General features: G+C 38.2%; 1 protein-coding gene across 1 annotated transcript in view; it reads left to right on the top strand.

Annotated features, from left to right (window-relative positions):
* Positions 1-22,871, top strand: part of PKHD1 (PKHD1 ciliary IPT domain containing fibrocystin/polyductin) — a 531,849-nt gene that overhangs the window by 240,241 nt on the left and 268,737 nt on the right. Inside the window, exons 47-48 of the mRNA XM_062186248.1 lie at positions 10,966-11,101; positions 14,815-15,061. Of these exons, the coding sequence (XP_062042232.1) occupies positions 10,966-11,101; positions 14,815-15,061 (383 nt within the window). The remainder of the gene's footprint in view (positions 1-10,965; positions 11,102-14,814; positions 15,062-22,871) is intronic.

The raw sequence follows: 22,871 nt of genomic DNA, 5'->3' as shown, positions 1-22,871 counted from the left end.
TTTTCAGGAGTTTTATACTTGACAGTTCTTACTTTCCTCCCAAGGATTACCACCTGGAAGGTTAATTCAGATTCTGTATATTCCAAGTTTCCAAGATAGGATGGCACCTAGATTGTTTCTGTGATGCTGGTAGATCCAAAGCCTTTACATTTCCCAGAAAAACTTGAGTGTAGATTCTAAAAGCAAAATGCTCATCAAACTGTGTAACCAACTGTCCTGGTAAATTAGTGTTGCAGTGTCTTAATTGATGTTAAATAGACATCATAACTAATGGGAGAGTGACATAAATTAAATTATAAATTATGACAAAAGGGTACTTATCATGAGAAAATCAAAAATAATCATACCCCTGGGGTGTGAGTTACCAGGAATGCAGTGTAGCTGAGGGCCTTTCTTCCTCTTAGCAAGTGAGTAGAAGAGTCCCCTAATAGAAAATATTAAATAGTGCATCAATATATATAGTTTTGTTCGAGGTGTCTCAATGCTGATATGTCACCCAAATATTAAGACTAGGCAGTTTCAGAGTTAATTGTCACCTAAGAGATGATCTAGTTAGAACACTTTAATTTATAATACGGAAATGGAGGTTTTGGAAAGTCTAATGATAACTCAAGATTGATTCCTAGTTTTATGGAGCTAGGACCACAACTGGCTTCAGACTCCTGGAAAATTACTAAATGGCTTTGGCAGTGGACATTTGTTGGTGCCTTTGGCAGTATTCCCTGAAGTACTATTTATGAAAGGCTAGCCCCAAAAGAGTGTGTGGGAAAGGAAATTCATTGGATAATTACATTTAGACTGAGCTGTTTACTGTACCCTCTATTCCTCAAAATCTCCAGCACTTCTGGAGATCTAATGTATAATGTAAGAAGTATAGTTAATAAAATTATATCATATTAGTGATTTTTGTTACTAAATATATTTTAGCTACTATAATCACACCCACAAAATAATAACAATATGAGATTATAGATCTGTCAACTTGTTTCCATATAATAACTATTTTACCATCTGTATGTGACTTATAACATCATGTTTTAAACCTCAAATATACACAGTAAAATTTGTAAAATCAAGCAACAAAAATATTAAAGGATCTGAGACATTCTAGTGTTAAAATAAACAAAGAAGAAAAATATCCATAGTATTTTCAGATTTATGTGGTAAGCAATTGATTGCCATTTGTCAGTTTAAGAAAAAAAATTCCTAACCTCTCTGTGCAATTATGATTTTAGTTTTTATCTTTTGTGCTGTGCTTTTAGAAATCTTTATCTTTTATGCTGTGGTTTTAGAAATCAAGATTTTTAGAGAATTCAGTCTATCTGTTCATAGACCACCCATCCGCATGTAATTAGTAGTATATAATGATCAGTTTAAGTCATATCCTAAAACAAACATCTGTTTCTGGAAGAATTTTTTTTAATTGGATGATATTTCTTTTTCCTCTAAACTTATTTGTATATATGTTGGTACTCTTATTCTCAATATTACCTTTACATTACTACGGATAGAAAAGTTTTCAGTGAGGATAGTTTTATTGAGAAGAAATGCAATACAGCATTTATGTATATCCAGGTTTATTGGTATATCCAGGTTTAAATCTGTTGTCCCAGAATTCCATCTAAATAGTCACTCCCTTCACACTCAAAAATATCCTGGTACCAAACGTGAAGTGGTTAATAAAGTCTAGCAAAATGAACTAAAAAATACATTTACACAATGCCATACACATATAATTCAGATTGTTTTTAGCCACATGGATTCATTCTGTGGCTTTTATTTAAAAGTTGGAAAAAGAATTTTCACGTATTGGAGTGTTTCACATATTAGAGTACTGTCTGAATTGAGGGATTACAAATTCAATTTAAGTTTTTTGGGAAGAGTTTTAAAAGGAGTGCGAACCTCAGCAGATTCTCTAATCTGATGGCCAGGACTGTAGAAGTGCATCCTCCCTCACTGTGGAGACCTAAATAGCTTCTACACCTGAGGACAAGTCAGGAAGTCATTTTGGAACAGTGGAATTTTTTGAGAGTGGGGTAGGTGAGTAGAGTATGTCAAGTGGACAGATAAAGGATTGACACATTTAGCAGATCCTTTTTAAAATAATTCTGTCAGTTCATTCTTGTGTGTTACCTCTAGAAAGTAAATTATACATTTTAGTTTTAGTAACTTTAAAAGTGTTACTAGTAAGGAGAAGGATTTGAATACCAAACATGTTTAGTTTTGATGATTTAACCTTTCTTTATGAACAGTTAATTGAGTTATTGATACTGTGAAATGTCGGGGTCTCCTCGAATAGCCAAAGCAATCTTCTACAACAAAAACAAAGCCAGAGGCATCACAATACCAGATTTCAGGACATACTACAGGGCAGTTGTTATCAAAACAGCATGGCACTGCTAGAGAAACAGATGGATAGACCGGTGGAACAGAATAGAAACACCAGAAATCAATCCAAACATCTACAGCCAACTTATATTTGATCAAAGATCCAAAACTAATCCCTGGAATAAGGACAGCCTATTCAATAAATGGTGCTGGGAAAATTGGATTTCCACGTGCAGAAGCTTGAAGCAAGACCCATACCTTTCACCTTACACAAAAATTCACTCAACATGGATTAAAGACTTAAATCTACAACCCGACACCATCAAATTATTAGAGAGCATTGGAGAAACCCTGCAAGATATAGCTACAGGCAAAGACTTCTTGGAAAAGACCCCAGCAGCACAGGCAGTCAAAACCAAAATTAACACTTGGGATTGCATCAAATTGAGAAGTTTCTGTACTTCAAAAGAAACAGTCAGGAAAGTGAAGAGGCAACCGACAGAATGGGAAAAAATATTTGCAAACTATACTACAGATAAAGGGTTGATAACCAGAATCTACAAAGAAATCAAGAAAATCCACAACAACAGAACAAACAACCCACTTAAGAGATGGGCCAAGGACCTCAATAGACAATTTTTGAAAGAGGAAATCCAAATGGCCAACAGACACATGAAAAAATGTTCAAGATCACTAGCAATCAGAGAAATGCAAATCAAAACCACAATGAGGTTTCACCTCACCCCGGTGAGAATGGCTCACATTCAGAAATCTACCAACAATAGATGCTGGAGAGGATGTGGGGAAAAAGGGACACTAACCCATTGTTGGTGGGAATGCAAACTGGTTAAGCCACTATGGAAGTCAGTCTGGAGATTCCTCAGAAACCTGAACATAACCCTACAATACAACCCAGCCGTCCCACTCCTTGGAATTTACCCAAAGGAAATTAATTTGGCAAATAAAAAAGCCATCTGCACATTAATGTTTATTGCAGCTCAATTTACAATAGCTAAGACCTGGAACCAACCCAAATGCCCATCAACAGTAGACTGGATAAAGAAATTATGGGACATGTACTCCATAGAATACTATACAGCAGTAAGAAACAATGAAACCCAGTCATTTGCAACAAGATGGAGGAATCTGGAAAACATGATGTTGAGTGAATTAAGCCAGTCCCAAAGAGACAAATATCATTTGTTTTCCCTGATCAGCGACAACTGAGCACCAAAGGGGAAACCTGTTAAGTGAAATGGACACTATAAGAAACAATGACCTGATCAGCTCTTGTCCTGACTCTAGATGTACAATGTAATACTTTTTCCTTTTTAGTATTTGTTGTTGTTGTTGTTCTAATACTAGTGGTTGAACTCCGTAATTAACACACAATTATTCTTAGGTGTTTAAATTTTAACTGAAAAGTGATCCCTGTTAAATTTCAGAGTGGAAAAAGAGAGGGAGGAGATGTACAATTTGGGACATGCACAATCTGACTTGCCCCAAATAATGGAGTTAGAAATGTGCCAGGGAATTCCAATACAATCCCATCAATGTGGCATGTACCAATGCCATCTCACTAGTCCAAGTGATCAATTTCAGTTCACAACCGATGGCTCTGATAGGTCTAAGAATCAAAGGGATCACACAAACAAGACAAGTGTCTGCTAATACTAACTGATAGAATCAAAAAGGGAGAGAAAGATCCAACATGGGAAGTGGGATACACAGCAGACTCATAGAATAGCAGACGTCCTAAACAACACTCTGGCCTCAGAATCAGCCCTTAAGGCATTCGGATCTGGCTGAAGAGCCCATGAGAGTATTGTAGTCATGGAAAGCCAAGATACCATGGAAAAGAAAAAAAAAAAAAAAGAAGAAGACCTAAATGAAAGATCTCTGCGAGTGAGATCCCAGTGGAAAGAACGGGGCCATCAAAGAAGGAGGTACCTTTCTCTGAAGGGAGGAGAGAACTTCCACTTTGACTATGACCCTATCGGAATAAGATCAAAGTCAGTGAACTCAAAAGGCTTCCATAGCCTTGGCAACTCATGACTAGAGCCTAGGGAGATTACTGACGCCATGAACAGGAGTGTCAAATTGTTAAGTCAGCAACAGAAGTCACTGTGTACTTACATCTCATGTGGGATCTGTCCTTAATGTGTTGTCTAATGTGCAGTGGTGCTATAACTAGTATTGAAACAGTATTTTTACACTTTGTGTTTCTGCGTGGGTACAAACTGATGAGATCTTTACTAATTATATACTGAATCGATCTTCTGTATATAAAGATAATTGGAAATTAAAAAAAAACCTGGTGTGAATTCGAAATGGTATAGAAAATTAATTAATTTTTTAAAAAAATATTATGTAGGATCTCTGTCTTTAATGTGCTGTACACTGTTATTTAATGCTATAACTAGTACTCCAACAGTATTTTTTTTCACTTTGTGTTGCTATATGGGGGCAAACTGTTGAAATCGTTACCTAATATATACTAAACTGATCTTCTGTATATAAAGAGAATTGAAAATGAATCATGATGTGATTGGAAGGGGAGAGGGAGTGGGAAAGGGGAGGGTTGTGGGTGGGAGGGAAGTTTTGGGAGGGGGAAGCCATTGTAACCCATAAGCTGTACTTTGGAAATTTATATTCATTAAATAAAAGTTTAAAAAAAAAAAAAAAAAAGAAATGTCGGGGTCTCAAGTCCAATGCTAGCCCCTGACCAGCAGGGGCAGCGCAAGCACTCCCCAACAAGGCGAACAGGAGAGGTAAGGTCGATGGGTGATGAACACACCACAAGCACCCGTGAGTCCTGTCAAAGCAGGAACTGCCTTATTGAGGAAGCGTACAGGCTTATAAAGCTTACGAGGGACATGCGCAGTAGGGGAGCCAATCAGAGAAAAGGTCACACAGGCATGGGTGGACCACACACAGTGGCACCTTAAGTAAAGTATAGGGATCATGTACTGTCCACGTGTGCGGAACTAAAGCAGACCTATCCCTGCCGGTGATCTGATCTTACGTAGCTTAACCACAGAGGCTGCAGACACACCCCTCAAACATCCATCAGGCGCCATATTGTAATGGAGATTTTAGGCAATGCCCAACAGTGAAACATATTCATTTGATTTTGATTTTTCTACTTGAGCAAATTTTTTTGCTATTTAATATTCTACTGGAACAGATTTAAATATTTAGCCACGTATGTAACCTCCCCTCCCACCCCCCACTAAGGAACATTAAGACTTGCCAGACATAAGGTATACCTGATATGTCAGTTGTGAAAACCAGCACCTATTAAATTTCACTTCTGGAATAGAATTTATATACATGTGTTGGTTACTGGAAATCTGAGGGAAGTCTTCAAGTTTTGATATTTCCCAGAGGTCAGGGGTAGAGGGAAACATTCTTCAATGTCTTATGTAGGTTATTATGACTATTAAAAATGTAGTCTGTAGCACAATTGTGCCAATACTGTTTTTGTGACTACAATCCTAGGCACGTAGAACCAGGGCCTCTAACCCACACAGGCAGAAAGCTGCATGGTGTATCCCAACAAATACTAGTTTGTCTGGTATCTTTCGAGCCTTGCTCTGTTGAGGAGACTGTCAACTGAACATTATGTCTGCTGTAACTTTGATGAACATTCCATTTTTTGTTATTTATTACTAGTATCTCTATTAAAGTACCATTGTAACCAAAAAATCTTGATTGGGTTTAAATTATGGTCACCTTGCTTTTGGAGATATCTGCAGGATGAATGTGTTTTTGTTGTTATTGTCATTAACTTGAGCAGATGCTGCTACTTTAAAAATACCGTATTCAGACCAACGAATGTGAGATTGCCTCATTCTTCCTCCCGTTTCTGAAGAGGTGATATTCCATTTTCACTTGTGGATATGTCTTGCTAAATTTAAACCTTTCATCATTTTGTTTCTCTAAATTCTATTGTAGCATCCCTTTTCTTCTTAGTATTCTTGCTCTCCCTGGGAGAAATCTCATTTTCTCTAGTGGTTTCAATAACCATCCACATGCTGATGTCTCACATAGGTTTGCATTTATTTTTACTATCTTATTTTGTGCTTTCAGTCTCCAATTCATTTTCTTTCTTACTTTTAAAATTTTTTTTCCTAACTTGATTTTTGCTTGCATTGCATAGTATTTTTTGTAGTTCCTCATTTAAAAGTCATTCATTTTGTTCTGATTGATTTAATTTTGATCTTAAATTTTTAACATGCCTCTTGTCTTAACAAAACATCAGCTGTTAAATTTTGCCTGAACCACAAAGGACATTAAACTCCTTTAACTTCTTGCTTTACTTTCCTATCTTTTATAATAATTTTCTCTAGTATTTGGTCCTTTTTAAAAGTATTTATTTTTTAAAAGATTTATTTATTTATTCAAAAGTCAGAGTTACACAGAGAGAGGAGAGGCAGAGAGAGAGAGAGAGAGAGAGAGAGAGAGAGAGAGAGGTCTTCCATCCAATGGTTCACTCCCCAATTGGCCACAAAGGCTGGAACTGCGCTGATCCGGACCCAGGAGCCAGGAGCTTCCTCTGGGTCTACCACGTGGGTGCAGGAACCCAAGGACTTGGGCCATCTTCCATTGCTTTCCCAGGCCACAGCAGAGTTGGATTGGAAGTGGAGCAGCCGGGACTAGAACCAGTGCCCATATGGGATGCTGGTGCTTCAGGCCAGGGTATTAACCCACTGCACCACAGCGCCGGCCCCTAAAGTGCATGTTTTAAGGTGAGATAACATTTATGGAGAAAAGTACACACATCAAAAGGGGCAAGCTTACTGGATTTTTATAAGGCGAATCAAGCATGTGTGTATCACCACATGAACTAGGGCATGACCAGTTTCACCCCTTCAAGGACCCTTCTATTCAACCCACCCCACAACTCCCTGGGCAAAGGAGAGGTATTATTCAGACTGTTATGAACGTTAATTACTTTCTTTTGCTTTGGAACTTTTATGAATGGAATCATATAGAATATAACTATTGTATGTTTCTACTTTGGGACAACATTGTGAGATTGACCCATTTTTTTGTGTGTGTTACAATAATTTATTCTAATAATAAATGTAGTGTTCCATGTCATGAATGTTTTATTATTTCATTATTTTGCTTTTGATGTTTATTTCCAATTTTTAGTTATAATAAATAATGATATTAAGCTCAGTCTTTGATAAGTCTCTTGGTGTTCATGTGCATATTTTTCTGTTGAACAAATGGCAACGTGTAACATGTCTGAGTCACAGGATACTCCTTTAGCTTTAGTGGGTAGTGTCCAGCAACAGCCCAAGATGTTGACCCCTGCACCTGCAGATATGAGAATAATTTAATAGCTACATCATGAACTCTCCCTTGGCCAGTATCCTGGCGATTTCCTTCCTGTCAGTAGTATTGAAATTCCTATTCCTGATTTCCATGTTTTCCTCATTCTAGTTTAATTCACCATTGGTTAGAGTATAGCCTAAAGTAATTTTCTGAGAAAATGGCCAACTATGGACGGTAAAGTTTTTGAGCTACATCTGGAGACCCTTTATTGATAGGTTATGGTTATAGAAGACTGGGTTAGAGTTCACTTTGCCTTGAAATTCTGAAGGCAGTATTCCATTGTATTCTAGTTTCTAGTCTTGAGGATAAACAATTTTAAGACCCTCTGATTCTAAGGTCTCTAGGCAACCTTTTGTTTTTTTCTCCTGGAGAGCTCTGAGTTCCTTGTCCTTTCCCATGGTGTTTCACAATTTCAACATGATGTGCCTTGGTCTGACTTTGTTCTAATAAAAATGTCTTTAAGAGCTGGATGTAAACTTCAGTCTGGAAAAGTATATCTTTTCCTTCTGGGAAGTTTTATTCAAGTATTTCTTTGGTAATTCTCTCTTATAATTTTCTCTTTTTTATTTCAAATATTATTTGGATAGTGGACTTGTGGGTTTGTATTCCTAATATTCTTTGCTTCTTCTGAATTTCCATATTTTTGTTATTGTGTTCTACTTTCCAGTGTATTTCTTCAATTTTTTTCCTATTGAATTTCTTATTTCTGCTCTTTTATATGTATTACCTTTTTCTTTTTGAAAATCCCATTTTAGACTTCCTTTTGTTTCATGGATATAATATGCTTGTTTCTCTAAGATTGGTAAAGATTGTGTTTAAGTTTTCTTCTGATTCCTTTATTACATTTTATCCACTGGTTCTGTTCTCTGTTGTTTGTCTTTTTTTTTTTTTTTTTTTAAGATTTTATTTAGGTCAGTGCTGCAGTTCACTAGGCTAATCCTCTGCCTGCGGCACTAGCACCCCGGGTTCTAGTCCCGGTCGGGGCGCCGGATTCTGTCCCGGTTGTTCCTCTTCCAGTCCAGCTCTCTACTGTGGCCCGGGAGGGCAGTGGAGGATGGCACCCACATGAGAGACCAGGAGAAGCACCTGGCTCCTGGCTTTGGATCGGCGCAGCGCGCCAGCCGCAATGCACCGGCCATAGTGGCCACTTGGGGGGTGAACCAACAGGAAAAGGAAGATCTTTCTCTCTCTCTCTCTCTCTCTCTCTCTCTCTCTCTCTCTCTCTCTCACTGTCTAACTCTGCCTGTCAAAAATAAAAATAAATTAAAAAAGATTTTATTTATTGGGGCCGGCGCAGTGGCGCAGCAGGTTAACACCCTGGCCTGAAGCACTGACATCTCATATGGGCACTGGTTCTAGTCCCGGCTGCTCCTCTTCCAATCCAGCTCTCTGCTGTGGTCTGGGATACCAGTGGAGGATGGCCCAAGTGCTTGGGCCCATGCACCTGCGTGGGAGACCTGGAGGAAGCTCCTGGCTCCTGGGTCCGGATTGGCGCAGTTCTGGCCCTTGTGGCCAATTGGGGAGTGAATCATTGGATGGAAGCGCTCTCTCTCTCTCTCTCTCTCTCTCTGCCTCTCCTCTCTATGTGTAACTCTGACTCTCAAGGAAAAGATAAATAATTTTAAAAAAAAAATTTTATTTATTTATTTGAGAGGTAGAGGCTGGAGCTGCGCTGATCCGAAGCCAGGAGCCAGGAGCTTCTTCTGGGTCTCCTTTGTGGGTACAGGGGCCCAAGGACTTGGGCCATCTTCTACTGCTTTCCCAGGCCATAGCAGAGAGCTGGATTGGAAGAGGAGCAGCTGGGACTAGAACCGGCGACCATATGGGATGCCAGTGCTGCAGGTAGAGGATTAACCTACTGTATCATGGCGCCGGCCCCTGGTTGTCTATTTTTGTCACTGTTTTTTATATCAGAGGCTCTTGTACAAATCCTGGTGATCCTCAAATGAACAAATAGTTTTAACAATGAAGTCCTAACAATTTGCGTGGACTTTGTTGAAGAAATTTAGTGGAAAATTAAGCTGGAAGCAGTTTTTGCTTCTTTTTAGGATTTACTGAACATTCTTTTTTTATGTTAAGTACAACAAAACTAACTTTTCTTATGTTTGTCTCTGAACTTGAGCACAGTTGTGGAGCTATAGAACCACCACCACTACAATCAAGATTCAGCATAGTTGCATCAATCCTAAATCCCTCATGTTCCATCTTCATAGTCAAAACCTTCTCTTCTAATATCTGACAATCTCTGATCTATTCTCTACACTATAGTTATGTCTTTTGTCATGATGATATAAATGAAACCATGAGTCACTTTTTGAGACTGGCTTTTGCTTCTACATGACAAGTTTGGGATTTATCCAACTTGTTGCATATATAAGTATTTTTTTTCTTTGTTATGGCTGAGTATTATTATACTACATGGGTATAGTTTGTTTATCCATGGGACATTTGAATGGCCTCCAGATTTAACAATTACAAACAGAACTATTATAACAATTTGGGTAAGGATTTTGTATGAATCCAAGTTTTCATTTCTGTAAGATAAATATGTAGGAGCTGAATTGCTAGATCACATTATGAGAGTATATTTAAATGTTCAAGAAATTGCTGGACTGTTTTCTAAAACAGCTGTCCCATTTTGCATTTAACCCAATGTATGAGAGATTTACTCCTCATCCTCATCAGTACTTGCTGTTTTCACTATTTTGGGGTCTTATTTTGCTTTTAATTTTCATTTACCCAATGAATAACTGTGTACTTAACTTGCCATCCTTATGTCCTCTTTGTTGAAATGTCTTTTTAAGTTATTTTTCTGATTTTAAATTGAGTTTTCAAGGAAGAGTATTTGGCCTGAGACATCTGCATTCCATATTGGAATATCTAGATTTGAGTCCTGCTTTGCTGCCAATTCTAGCTTCTCACAAATGTGTCCCCTAGGGGCAGAAGGTGATGGTTCAAGTAATTGCACTCATGTAGGGTACCTGGATTGAGTTTTTGGCTCCTGGACATTTGTGGATGGGAGAGCTCTCTGCCTATCTGTCTCTCTGGCTCTCTAAATAAATAAGTAAATAAATAGATACATACAGAAAGATTGGACTGCATTCTTATTATTCTTTCTATATTTTGCATACATATACTTTGTCATATATGTCATTGACAAATATTTACTCCTAGTCTAGGGCTTGTATTTTTGTTTTTATTGTTCCTTTTATTCTTGCATCATGAATTGTATTTCATTTGGCGAATTCTCTTATTTTTCTTTTCCTTTTTTTTTTTTCTTTTAAATAACAGGGAAGCCTGTGCATGTCAGCTGGGATTAAAACTCCAAAAAGGTGGGAACTGATGATTTCTAACACAACCTTTGCTAATTTTGATCGCATCAGCTGTGTGGCCATCAGAACCTGTTCAGGGTGTTCTCAAGGACAGGGTAAGTTGTTTGAACAGATATGACCAATGGCAAATAAGGCCAATAATCAACTCAATATGATAAACAGTGACAAAGCCTTTGTGACTCATTATTTATTTTCATTATAAGATTATATCAGAATTGCACAAATCTAAAAAAAAAATAGTATGGTCCTCCCATTGTGTTATTTGTGTCCCCATGCTCCTTCTATGATGGTGCCCATCACATTCTATCATGATGCTGCTGTGTCTGTTCTGGGTTCTGTGTTTTATAAAAGCAGAGATCACATCTCTCTGGCTCAGAATTTGATTATTAGTAACGGAGAATCTAGTGTGTATTAGGCGTTCACCGATTAAATTAATTAGTGATGTTGGATGAGTTGACACATGGGCATACACTAACCTGAATACAACATTTCCTGCAGGAGCAGAGTTCAGGTAGCTAATGTACCTGCCAAAAGCTTGATGCATGCATGAGAACCATAGGAATTTTTGCTTACTTGTTAACCATACTCAGAGGCGATGAGAAAATCCTTAGAGATCTCATGTGCCAAGGTGAAAAGAGGTAGAGCTCAATCTAGTTGATTTTATCATTGTAATCAGCCAAGCAACTAATTCAAGTAAATATGCTCTTGTGGTTTGAATCACCAATTGAGATAATTTTTTTTTTAAATTAAATGAATAATCAGCAAGTCTCTGCTTTACTTTTTTTCCCCTCCTCTGTGGGCAGAACCAATAATTGCTTTTATTTGGATAACATCTGAGCTTAAGGTTGTATGAATAATAATAGTAATAAGAAATGTCGGGCCAGCGCCGTGGCTCAATAGGCTAATCCTCCGCCTTGCGGCGCTGGCACACCCGGTTCTAGTCCCGGTCAGGGCGCCGGATTCTATCCCGGCTGCCCCCCTTCCAGGCCAGCTCTCTGCTGTGGCCTGGGAGTGCAGTGGAGGATGACGCAAGTGCTTGGGCCCTGCACCCGATGGGAGAGCACCTGGCTCCTGGCTTTGGATCAGCACGATGGGCCGGTCGCAGCACGCCGGCCACAGCGGCCATTGGAGGGTGAACCAACGGCAAAGGAAGACCTTTCTCTCTGTCTCTCTCTCTCTCTCACTGTCCACTCTGCCTGTCAAAAAAAAAAAAAAAAAAAGAAATGCCTCATGGCAAGTGCTTAAAAATCACAATTCTTTCTTAGCTTCACCATTTGATATCATTCATAAGGCCCTGAAAATAATCACAAAAATTAAAAATTTAAAAAAAATTTTAAAAATTAAAAATTTTTAAAAAAGATTTATTTAATTTTATTTGAAAGAGTTACAGAGAGAGGTAGAGACAGAGAGAGAGAGAGAGGTTTTCCATCCGCTGGTTCATTCCCCAGATGGCCACAACAGCTGGAGCTGTGCTGATCCAGGTCTCCCAGGCAGGTACAGGGGCCCAAGGACTTGGGCCATCTTCTACTGCTTTCCCAGGCCATAGCAGAGAGCTGAATTGGAAGTGGAGCAGCCAAGTCTTGAACCGGCGCCCAAATGGAATGCCAGCGCTTCAGGCCAGGGCTTTAACTCACTGTACCACAGTGCCAGCCCCCACACTACTCTTTATGAACTCGAATCCTTTGTCATTGGATGATCTGGGCTAAATCACCTCTCCATTTGCTTAAAAACTGTTTGTGGGGTGAGCATTTGGCACAGTGGTTAGGTCACTGCTTGGAATGCTTACATCCCATGTCAGAATTCCTGGTTCTAGTCCTGGCCACTCCACTTTCAATAGAGCTTCTTACTAATTTACATCTTGGGAGGTGGTAGATGATGGTTCAAGTACTTGGGCCCCCATCACCCACATGGGACACTTGGCTCCTGACCTTGGCCTTATCCAACCCTGGCTATTGTTGGCATTTGGAGAACAGGCCAGTAATGGAATCTCTCTACATCTCTTTCTGACTTTCAAATTAAAAACAAATAAATTAAAAAATTTTAAAACCCTGTCTATTCCATGGTGTACTTAAGAATGAAACTGGGATGAGGAGAGTACAAAATTTTAAAACACATAGCCCCTATTTTCCAAACTCTTGATATAAACTGAAAAATAAATGTCTAAGCCTGCCATTGTAAGAAAGAGTGATGATCGCAATGCTAGAGGATTGGACAAGGTCAGTGGAGTGACTATAGAGAGTATTAGGTGAGATTCTCAGGGAGGTGACTCTTGAATAGTATTTTTAAATGTGAATAGGAATTTACAATGGGGAATTGACAAAGGGAAAGTTTCCACATATTAGGGACAGCATTAAAAAAATAGATTTCAAAGAACAAATAGTGCCACAGGAATCATATCAAAGTACAATATGCCCAAGGTGTGGAACTGCAGGTGATTATAATATTAGATGACCTAGGAAGTTATAAGAGATGGATTTTTGAAGTCTTTTATGCTTGACTTAATTTACTACATGTACTCTATTTGGATGTAGAATGAGACCATTAGTCTCTTATACATTTTACAGCTATCTTTTAAATTTTTGAATGTCAATGCAATATACTCTAATGCAAAAATATATGGGGAAGTTCAAAATCAACATGTTACCACATCCAATTTTATTCATTTTTGAGAAAAAAAAAGAAAATTTCCAATTTCAAAGGAGAACATATCACTTATAGCTGGATTATAATATCCTTCTTAGGTGATTAGTTTAATGTCAGACTTATCTTTCCATCAGTTTAAGTCTTGACTTTTGGGGTAAAACTTAAAAAAAAAATGAATTATTACCAAACAGTTTAAAGCTTACATGAGGCCAATTATAAGTTAGATGTCAAATTTCAGTAAATTAGCTATGGCTCAAAAATTAAGATAATCATAATAATCATGCATACCAACTACCAATGTGCAACCATTGCTACTCAAATGTACAGTCATCTGCACTTATTGTTGTGTATAATACCACAGTATAGTAGTATATATGCTGGGAGATGTGGACTTAATTTGTGCTTTTAGTGCCATCAGTGTATGAATTAGAAGACCCCTGCCATAGTTTCTGTCTCATCAGTTTGGCTGGTAGTACCAAAGAATCATGTGGCATGTGTGTTGAAGATTGCCAAGATGTACAGCCTTGGAGCTAATTCTTAGAAAGTGTGTTATTGCTCAAATGATTAATTGAAGGCTACTTTTGAGGGTAAATGTTTAAGTGTAATATTAAAGATATTTTGATGTAATGAAACTTACTATAGAGGACTAGAAGTCAGCAGATAGAAAGATAAACCATAGAACCTTTAATGTTTAGTATTTAGTGTTGTCTATTTCTGTTTACCCCTAGATCACTTTCTTAACTTTAGCACTTTAGGAATTTTGGGCCAGATAACTTTTTGTTGTGGAGACTGCCTTGTTTGTTGTGGCGTGTTTTGCGGTAGCCCTGGTATTTGCTCATTAATGCCAAAACTCCTCCCACCATATCCAAGTTGTGTCAGCCAAAAATTATTCAAAATAATGCCAAATGTTCCCTGGAGGGCTAAACTTCCTCTAGTAGAAAGTCACGACCCTAGACCACAGGCTGCTCATGGCAGGGTTAGTGCCACCCCTGTTGTGTTTACTGTGTCCAGTACAGAGACCCTGGTGTTCTTGAATGAATAAGCAAGGTGTAAAACTATAAATGTGCAATTTGAAGTACTGGAAGCATTCAGTAACTTAGTTGTCATTTTTGATAGTTGCCTTTTGTGCCATTGTGTAAAAGCCTTTATATCTTCCAATTTATAGGTGGATTTACTGTGAAGAGCAACCAGTTGACCTTCATAAATTCTCCAAACTTGGTAGCTTTTCCATATCCTCATGCAGCAATTTTGGAAGACCTGGATGGATGTCTGTCTGGAAAAAATAGAAGCTACATTCTTCCTTCTATGGAAACCCTTCCAGCTTCTTGTTTGGACAATGTGAGCTTTAGTCAGACTGTCCATGGCAGCATCTGTCAGGGAGATGTTCTCTTTCATCGCATGTCCATTGGCTTGTAAGTAGAATTCACTGTCCTTTTTAGCTTGTCAAAATGCATGCATATATCATTCAGGCTGTTGAGGTGTGTAGAAGGAAAATTGCCTCCTAGATTATTTGAAATATTTAGTTCTATGAAAGTGAAATGAGAGTAATTTTGATGGTTGCCAAATTATGAATTCATGGTAGTTTTAGGCTGACTGTAATGGTAGCTAGTTTTCAAGATGGTTGGAGCAGATCTCATAGCCCATGACCTCTTATTGACATTTTGAGTTAACAGACCCTTTTAAAAAGGAGTTACAACCAATAATGAACTTGAAATGAATTAAAATTAAAATTATTATTAAAAATTTTGAATAATCTCCATTCTAATTTATATACATGTACTTTCCCCAAGCCCTTTTTAAGTGTTCGCTCCAGGGAAGTAATTGCTGATGCCACCTATTACTTGCAAAGTTGCTTCACTTCAGTTCATTTTCCTTGTTAATCTCATGAACTATTGGGTTTATACAATACATATCCTATTAATATCGGGGCAAGCAATCCTTGGCTATGCTTCTGAAACTACCATTAAATCAGCAGCTGGGCTGTTTATAATGCATAATAGGATTGCTTGTGCCCTCTTTAATTTGCAGGTAATGACTGCTGAGTGTCTAGGGTTCTGTGTTTTACCTATTTCAAATGCATTGTATATATTTAGCTACATTTATTTCCTTCCTTTAAGTGTCCTAATTCCATGAATATTAAGTTGATTAATTCAATCAGACCACCTTGGTATCTTATTTGAACATGTAAACTCCAGAGAGTGAGAGTCATTGTGGTCAGGATTGTACTAACTCTGCATTTTCGATGTATATGGAATCGATATCTTGACCTTAGAAATACACTGTCAGCACTGAATAGGATGAAACATTTTCATTTTTGCTTTCCAGACTGTTCGTTATATCTAAGTTTAATGGGCCCAATTCCAATGAGTTAAGTATGGAGGGATGTGTTTTTATTTCTAATTTTGGTTGTGCAAAGCATGACTTTTTCCATCATTCTCAGAAATGTATCCTGATTTATATTATTCCTGTGATGATTTTACAAAAATAAGTGTTTTGAGATTTACAAAAGTTAGTGATTTATTTCCTATATGCATTCTTTCAAATAGCCTTGTGTAGCTAAAAGGAACAGTAAATGCTTCTATGATATTTATTTCTATGTGTTCCTGATACTCTTGTTATGCCTTTGAGATCTACTTAGGCTGTCACTTGTGGAGGCATTTGTCAAGGTAGTATTAGAAGGCTCTTCAGAGCCTCATTCTTGACTAGGCATCACTCTTTGAGATCTTTAGGATGTGTTCTCAGCTTGGCAGTAGGTCATTATCCCACCATTCAGAGACAGACAATGTCAAGAACATGATCCTGATTCCATATTATAATTAGACTCAAAAGGTTTCTGGTAGAATGAGAAATTCTTCTTGTTTATTTCTGGAATTTTCTTGGTTTCCAAAGGGAAAATTCCATGTCTTGGAAATATTTGCATTCCCTCAAAAGCTAGGATGAGTAAACACGCTACTTCTACTTAAAATTTTCAGATTGTTCCACAGGTCTATGACCATTAGTTAACTGCCTTATATTAGCCTGTAAGTAAGTCTCTGCATGCTTCTAGGATGTTTTTTGGCCATAGTTCCCTCACCTATAGAATAAAGTAGACTAGCAGTATCAGCATTACCAGGGAGCATCTTAGAAAGAAGCTCAGACTAGACCCCAGCTGTCCTGAATCAGAATATCCAGGTGACTCAAATTATCTGTTAGAGTAGCACTGCTCTAAAGTCCTTCTAATTTTAACTTTCTATGATTCTATCCCTAGCTATTTGTGTTCAGTGGCTTGATCTTTGTCCCAGAGCATTATAACCTCATTAGAAACATGTCAGAGCTAATGAGCAATTTGAATTAAGCTTAGATACAAACTTTGCTGCATTTCATGGAGAAAGGATTAATTTGTTGTGCTATTTTGCCCTCGGGCAAGCGCCCTAAGAGTTGATTTACAAAACTCTCACAGTCATGATCTTTTGGGGTTGCTTGTTGATGGAGATCTTATATGGCACAAGCACCCTGCAGTCTTCACTTTCAACTCTTACTCTCTCCCTCAGCAAGAAGTCCCAAGAGAGCAGGGAATGAGGCCTAACATCAACATTTCCTGGCCCCCTTTGAGAAAACCGAGAGCTAAGAGTCTGAATTCTTCTTCGATAGGCCCACTCTCTGGTATATTTTCATGTACATCTTTTTACGATGTTGATAATCTTCTATTTTTGTTCTTCACTGCCTTGTATGAGTCTCATGGGTGCCCACTTTTGTACCACTTCCATTTTTATTGGTTCCTATAACTCAGTGCCAGCAGCTGGGTTGACAGAAGCATATAAATATTTTAAGTTAGCCATAACATTTAATATTTGGGTGAATAAAAAACTGCTACTATCAATAAGGCAGAGTCTAGTTTATATTTTATTAAAAGGATGACATATTTGATCTACATGTGAATGCTTCTGATATTGTTCTCTTTGACCAGTTCTAAAAAACATACTTTCTATAAGAGCCACAGGTTTACTGGAGAAGGTTCCTTTCCCAGGTTTTGTTTCTACCAATCTTCTTCCTGTTGAGGCAAGGGTGGTGGTAACCCTACCAAAGCAAAACCAAGATCTTATTTTAGAAATGTATACCAATAGCCATTATTTTTTTTCTGCAGGGATCCAATAGTGATGATATGCCCACTATAATTCTTGAATTTATACGTCTCAAAATTTAGTAAAATGAATTTTTCTAAACAGAGATCATTATACAGAAGAAGGATACTATTATCAATAGCTATTTTGTGTGTGCTCCTTCTCAATTTCCTTGTAAACTTCTCCTGAATGCTTGTATTCTTTAGGATTCTGTTAGGATATGTTTTTTGCTCTCATGCCATATGTGCTTCCCTGGTGACCAGGTTTCTTTTCATGCATCAGTTAACTTTCAATAAGGATCCCTGATTTTTCCTTACAGTCTACACTACTGTATTGCTCTCCAGACCCTTCTATCCGACCACTCTTAGAATCTGCACTGTCCAGCATTATAGCCATGAGAAACGTATGGCTGCTGAGCATAGTAGTGCAATGTAGCTAGTACAAACAGATGCATTGTTACAGGTAAATTGTGTACCATATTTCTAAGACAGTATGAAAAAAATAATGTAAAGTATCTCAATAGTTTGCTTATATTGATTATGTTGAAATGATATTTTGGATATGAGGTAAAGCTGTTATTCAAATTAATTTCACCTGTTTTTTTTTTTTTTTACTTTTTAAAATGCGACTACTATAAAATTTAAGATGATATCTGGGACTTGCATTAATAGGTTATACTACATTTATTTTGAACATCAATATTGCCAATATTTCCATATATTGTTTAATAACCTTCTCAAACTCATCTTGACAATGGTCTTTCCCTGGGTTTTCATAATCCCACTGAGATAAATACTGTCTAAACTAGAAACAAGGAGTCATCTCTGACTCATCTTCTTATGCTATTTCCCACATTAATTACCCACCAGCTACATTTTATATCCTAAGAAAGTTTCTCTTGAGTCTTTATAAGTCTTCCTTTCTAACTTCCCCTTCTTTAGTCCAGGCTGCTCTTACTTTTCACCTACAAAACTTCATGCCTTGCTTTCAGGGTCATCTCTCAGTGCTCCACCCTCCCTTCTCTGCATCCTTCCCTTAAGCACATTTAACTTCTTTACCCTTTTCATTTCATAATGCTTAGCTTCCATGGTCTAGAGCACTCTATAGCCTTTTCAGCTATGATCAACTTATTTAGATATTAAAACAAAAAAATCAAGCCTTGATTCTGTCTTCCAATTATTGACTAGATTGATGTTAGGAAAAATTGGAAGAGTTTGCATGATATTATAGTCTGGCACTCAGGATTTCTGAGTTTTTCATAGGTTCTTCATAAATACAGTCAGCACATATTCATAGTTGTGGAATTGTTTTTCAGAAACTGAAGAATAGAGAGGTGATTAAGACTCATTTGTGGGTATAAGTCAGAGTTTCTCTCCTTATGTGTATTTTGCCTTATTTTGCTTCATTTTTTCAGTAAAATTTTTAATAAAGTGGACATATAGCATTTATCTCATAAGGTCATTGACTGGCATGTAGTAAATGCCCAATAAATTCTGTCTTTCAAATGTTTCTGTCTTGGGGCCAGCGCTACCCTGTGGTGCCAGCATCCCATATGGGTACCAATTCGTGTCCCAGCTGCTCCTCTTCCAATCAGCTCTCTGCCTATGGCCTTAGAAAGCAGTAGAAGATGGCCCAAATGCTTGGGCCACTGCACTCACATGGGAGACCCAAAAGCTTCTGGCTCCTGGCTTTGGATCGGTGCAGCCCTTGCCTTTGCAGCCATTTGGGGAGTGAACTACTCTGTGTAACTTTACCATTCAAATAAATAAATAAAATCTTCAAAAAAATGTTACTATCTTACCTTTGTTATTCAAAAAAGCAATGCACAGCACATTACTAATTGAGAAAAAGTCTGTGGACTTTTATGTTTCTGTAAAATCAATGCCTGGCAAGACAATGAAATTTACTCAAATGTAACTTAGTCCAATTCCTGAAAAATAGAGAATAATGTCCAATAATCTCATGACATTGTACTGATCTAGCAAAACCTCCTGGTGGTCATAAAATCTGGAGTCTCTCAGGACATACTCTGATTCACTGTACCTCAGTACATTCTGCTGCTTCCTTCCTGCCTTTCCTGGAAAAGAAGTGGTTAATGTTCTTGTTGATCATGTTGATTCTTGGATCTTGCTTAATATCCTCTCCTGTAGTGCTTGCGTTCAGTTTTCACCTATGTAACTGCTCTTAATGTGTCACCATTCAAAGTATGAGGCACCCCCTACCTCTGTAAATGCAAAAGTAAGGAAGAGTTCAAATGGAAATTTTGGCCTAGCTTTCCCCCTAGTAATCACCTACCTCTCCTTCCCACGATAAATAGACCTGGCTCCATTAATGGTATCTTTTCAGTCCTTAAAAAAATACCGAATGAGGCAGGAAAATTGTAAGATATATTATCCTCTCTTGCAGCAGAAGTTACAGAAATGGAATAAAGATCTAAAAACCAAAATGGACCCCAAACTGAAGAATATCAGCAGCACTATTACATGGCTTTTAAGTTTCATGAATAATAAAAGGGCACAGTTATGTACTGGTAAATGTTTAACCACTTAGCACTCTAGACTAAAAAAACCTTGACTTGTAGCATCTGCCTAATACTGTGGTAAAAATACTCTCATCTTCTTTATTGGGAGCTAGAACATGATAATACTAAATAAAGAGTTGGGAAGAGAGGCAAGTCTGTAAGCTGATGTCTGTAAACTCCACCATAGCACCAGGTGTGTATGTGTATGAGAGGAAGACAAGCTTCTTACTCTAAATTCCTATATGATGCAAAACATTGTTTCCAATACTCCTGACAAATGGGTATCTCACTCTGGTTGCATAGCTCCAACAATGGTATTCTTGTGTTCTGAGGCAGCCCTTCATGCTGGGCTCAGTAGATCAAGTATTTGTCCTAATGTGACAACAGAAAGTATGTTGCAAAAGCTATAGCTGCTACCTTAGAGGAGGCAGGTGCCAATTTGATTTTTAGGCTTCTCTACAATAATTTTTTTCTTGACCATCTTTAACCAAAGATAGAAATATACATCTGAAATGCCTTGGAGGAGTGATGTGTGGGCTATGCCCATTAGAAACTCAAGAATTATTATATAATATAACTTTACTCTCTACTGACTATATTGTATCTGAATTTAAAGATTAAAAAAAATTGGAGAATGAGTATTGTAGCTTCTTTCATTTTTGGTTTCTTATCTATTTGGAGAAATATTGAAGTATTTCTGAGACAATAAAGTTATGTATAGAGAAAGTTGCTGGGGCTGTACTGTGGTATACTGGGAAAAGCTGCTGCCTGCAGTGCTGGCATACCATATGGGCGCCAGTTCAAGTCCCCACTACTCCACTGCTATTCCAATCCAACTCCCTGCTAATGTGTCTGGGAAAGCAGCGGAGGATGGTCTAAATGCTTAGGCTCCTGCAACCACATGGGGGACCTGGAAGAAAATTCTGCCTCCTGGCTTTGGATCGGCCCAGCTCTGGCCATTGTAGCCATTTGGGGAGTGAAGCAGTGGATGGAAAATCAATCTCTCTCTCTCTCTTTCTCTGCCTTTCAAATAAATAAATAAATCTTTTAAAAAAAGAAAAAAGATGAACATAAAATATGCCTTGATGGTGGCAGGCCAGCATATGGAATGGTGGTTCTGTGAAAAAGACTGTTATGAGCTCAGTTTCTTTCTTTCTTTCTTTCTTTCTTTCTTTCTTTCTTTCTTTCTTTCTTTCTTTCTTTCTTTCTTTCTTTCTTTCTTCCTTCCTTCCTTCCTTCCTTCCTTCCTTCCTTCCTTCCTTCCTTCCTTCCTTCCTTCCTTCCTTCCTTCCTTCCTTTCTTTCGACAGGCAGAGTGGATAGTGAGAGAGAGAGAGAGACAGAAAGGTCTTCCTTTTTGCCGTTGGTTCACCCTCCAATGGCCGCTGCGGCTGGCACATCTCGCTGATCCGAAGCCAGGAGCCAGGTGCTTCTCCTGGTCTCCCATGCGGGTGCAGGGCCCAAGCACTTGGGCCATCCTCCACTGCCTTCCCGGGCCATAGCAGAGAGCTAGTCTGGAAGAAGGGCAACTGGGATAGAATCCGGCACCCCGACCGGGACTAGAACCCGGTGTGCTGGCGCCGCAAGCCGGAGGATTAGCCTGTTGAGCCACGGTGCCATCCAAGCTCAGTCTACTTTCAAAAGATGCATATGCAAAGCCATGATACAGATATTTGTTGGCTGTGCTCAAATTTTTTTTTTCCTTTTCATGCAGTAAAAAGATGGGAGCAACAGCAGCAACCACAAATATTCACGAGATGCTTGCAGCACCATTTGAGACTAGCTATTTTGATGTGTCTGGCTGAGGAGATGTGTAATTATAAGGGGTTTATTTCGCAATTGTTCCAAATCAAGAGTATTTAGCGCTCAATGCAGTGTTTTTCTTAATACACAGAGATATGGACCCTGAGGAAAAGTAAGCTAATGGTAAACACAAACCAGGGAGTTAATATTTGTTCTCATTGGTATTGTTGATTGGCTAGCAAATCCTTTGTGGGCAGTATACATTCAACAGTTCTGCACAGTACATGGGCACTAAATTACATAACAGTTTAAGCAACTTGTATGGTAAACTGGTGTTTTTTTTCTGGGAAGTCTTCTCAAGTAATAGTGTTATATTTATAACAGAACATACCCCTTAATTTAAAACAGGTTTGATTATTTTTTATAAAGCATAAAAATTACGGTACCCCAGGGAAAATAGAAAAGCTTCATGTAAGCCTTATAGACCTTTTCTGTTTCCGATTGTCCCCAGGCTCTGTTGCTGATACAGAGGTAAGGGTTAACACTTCAAACGGACTGGTTGCCTTCTGATTTCTTGCACATAAAGCCATGAGAAATTCAGGGAGAGACTTCTTCCCTTAGTAATGAAACTCTCTGCTGCTAATGGCCCATGCAGACTCCCTTGGCTCCTCCAAATTAGAAATACTTGTGTGCTCCTTTGCTTCATTAACAGTAAAGAGAGGGAGATTGGTGGCTATTTAGGGCACCGGGAAATTGGTGGCTATTTAGGGCAAGCGAAAATTGTAGTAATTATGGTTGGTAAATTTTCTTCATGGTGTTCTTTGACTATTGATGTTCTTTTGGTGCTTTTAGGAGAGCC

The sequence above is a fragment of the Lepus europaeus genome, chromosome 3 (assembly GCF_033115175.1).
Source record: "Lepus europaeus isolate LE1 chromosome 3, mLepTim1.pri, whole genome shotgun sequence".
Lineage (NCBI taxonomy): Eukaryota > Metazoa > Chordata > Mammalia > Lagomorpha > Leporidae > Lepus > Lepus europaeus.
The sequence above is the reverse complement of the archived record's forward strand: the minus strand, read 5'-3'. Positions and strand labels throughout refer to the sequence as shown.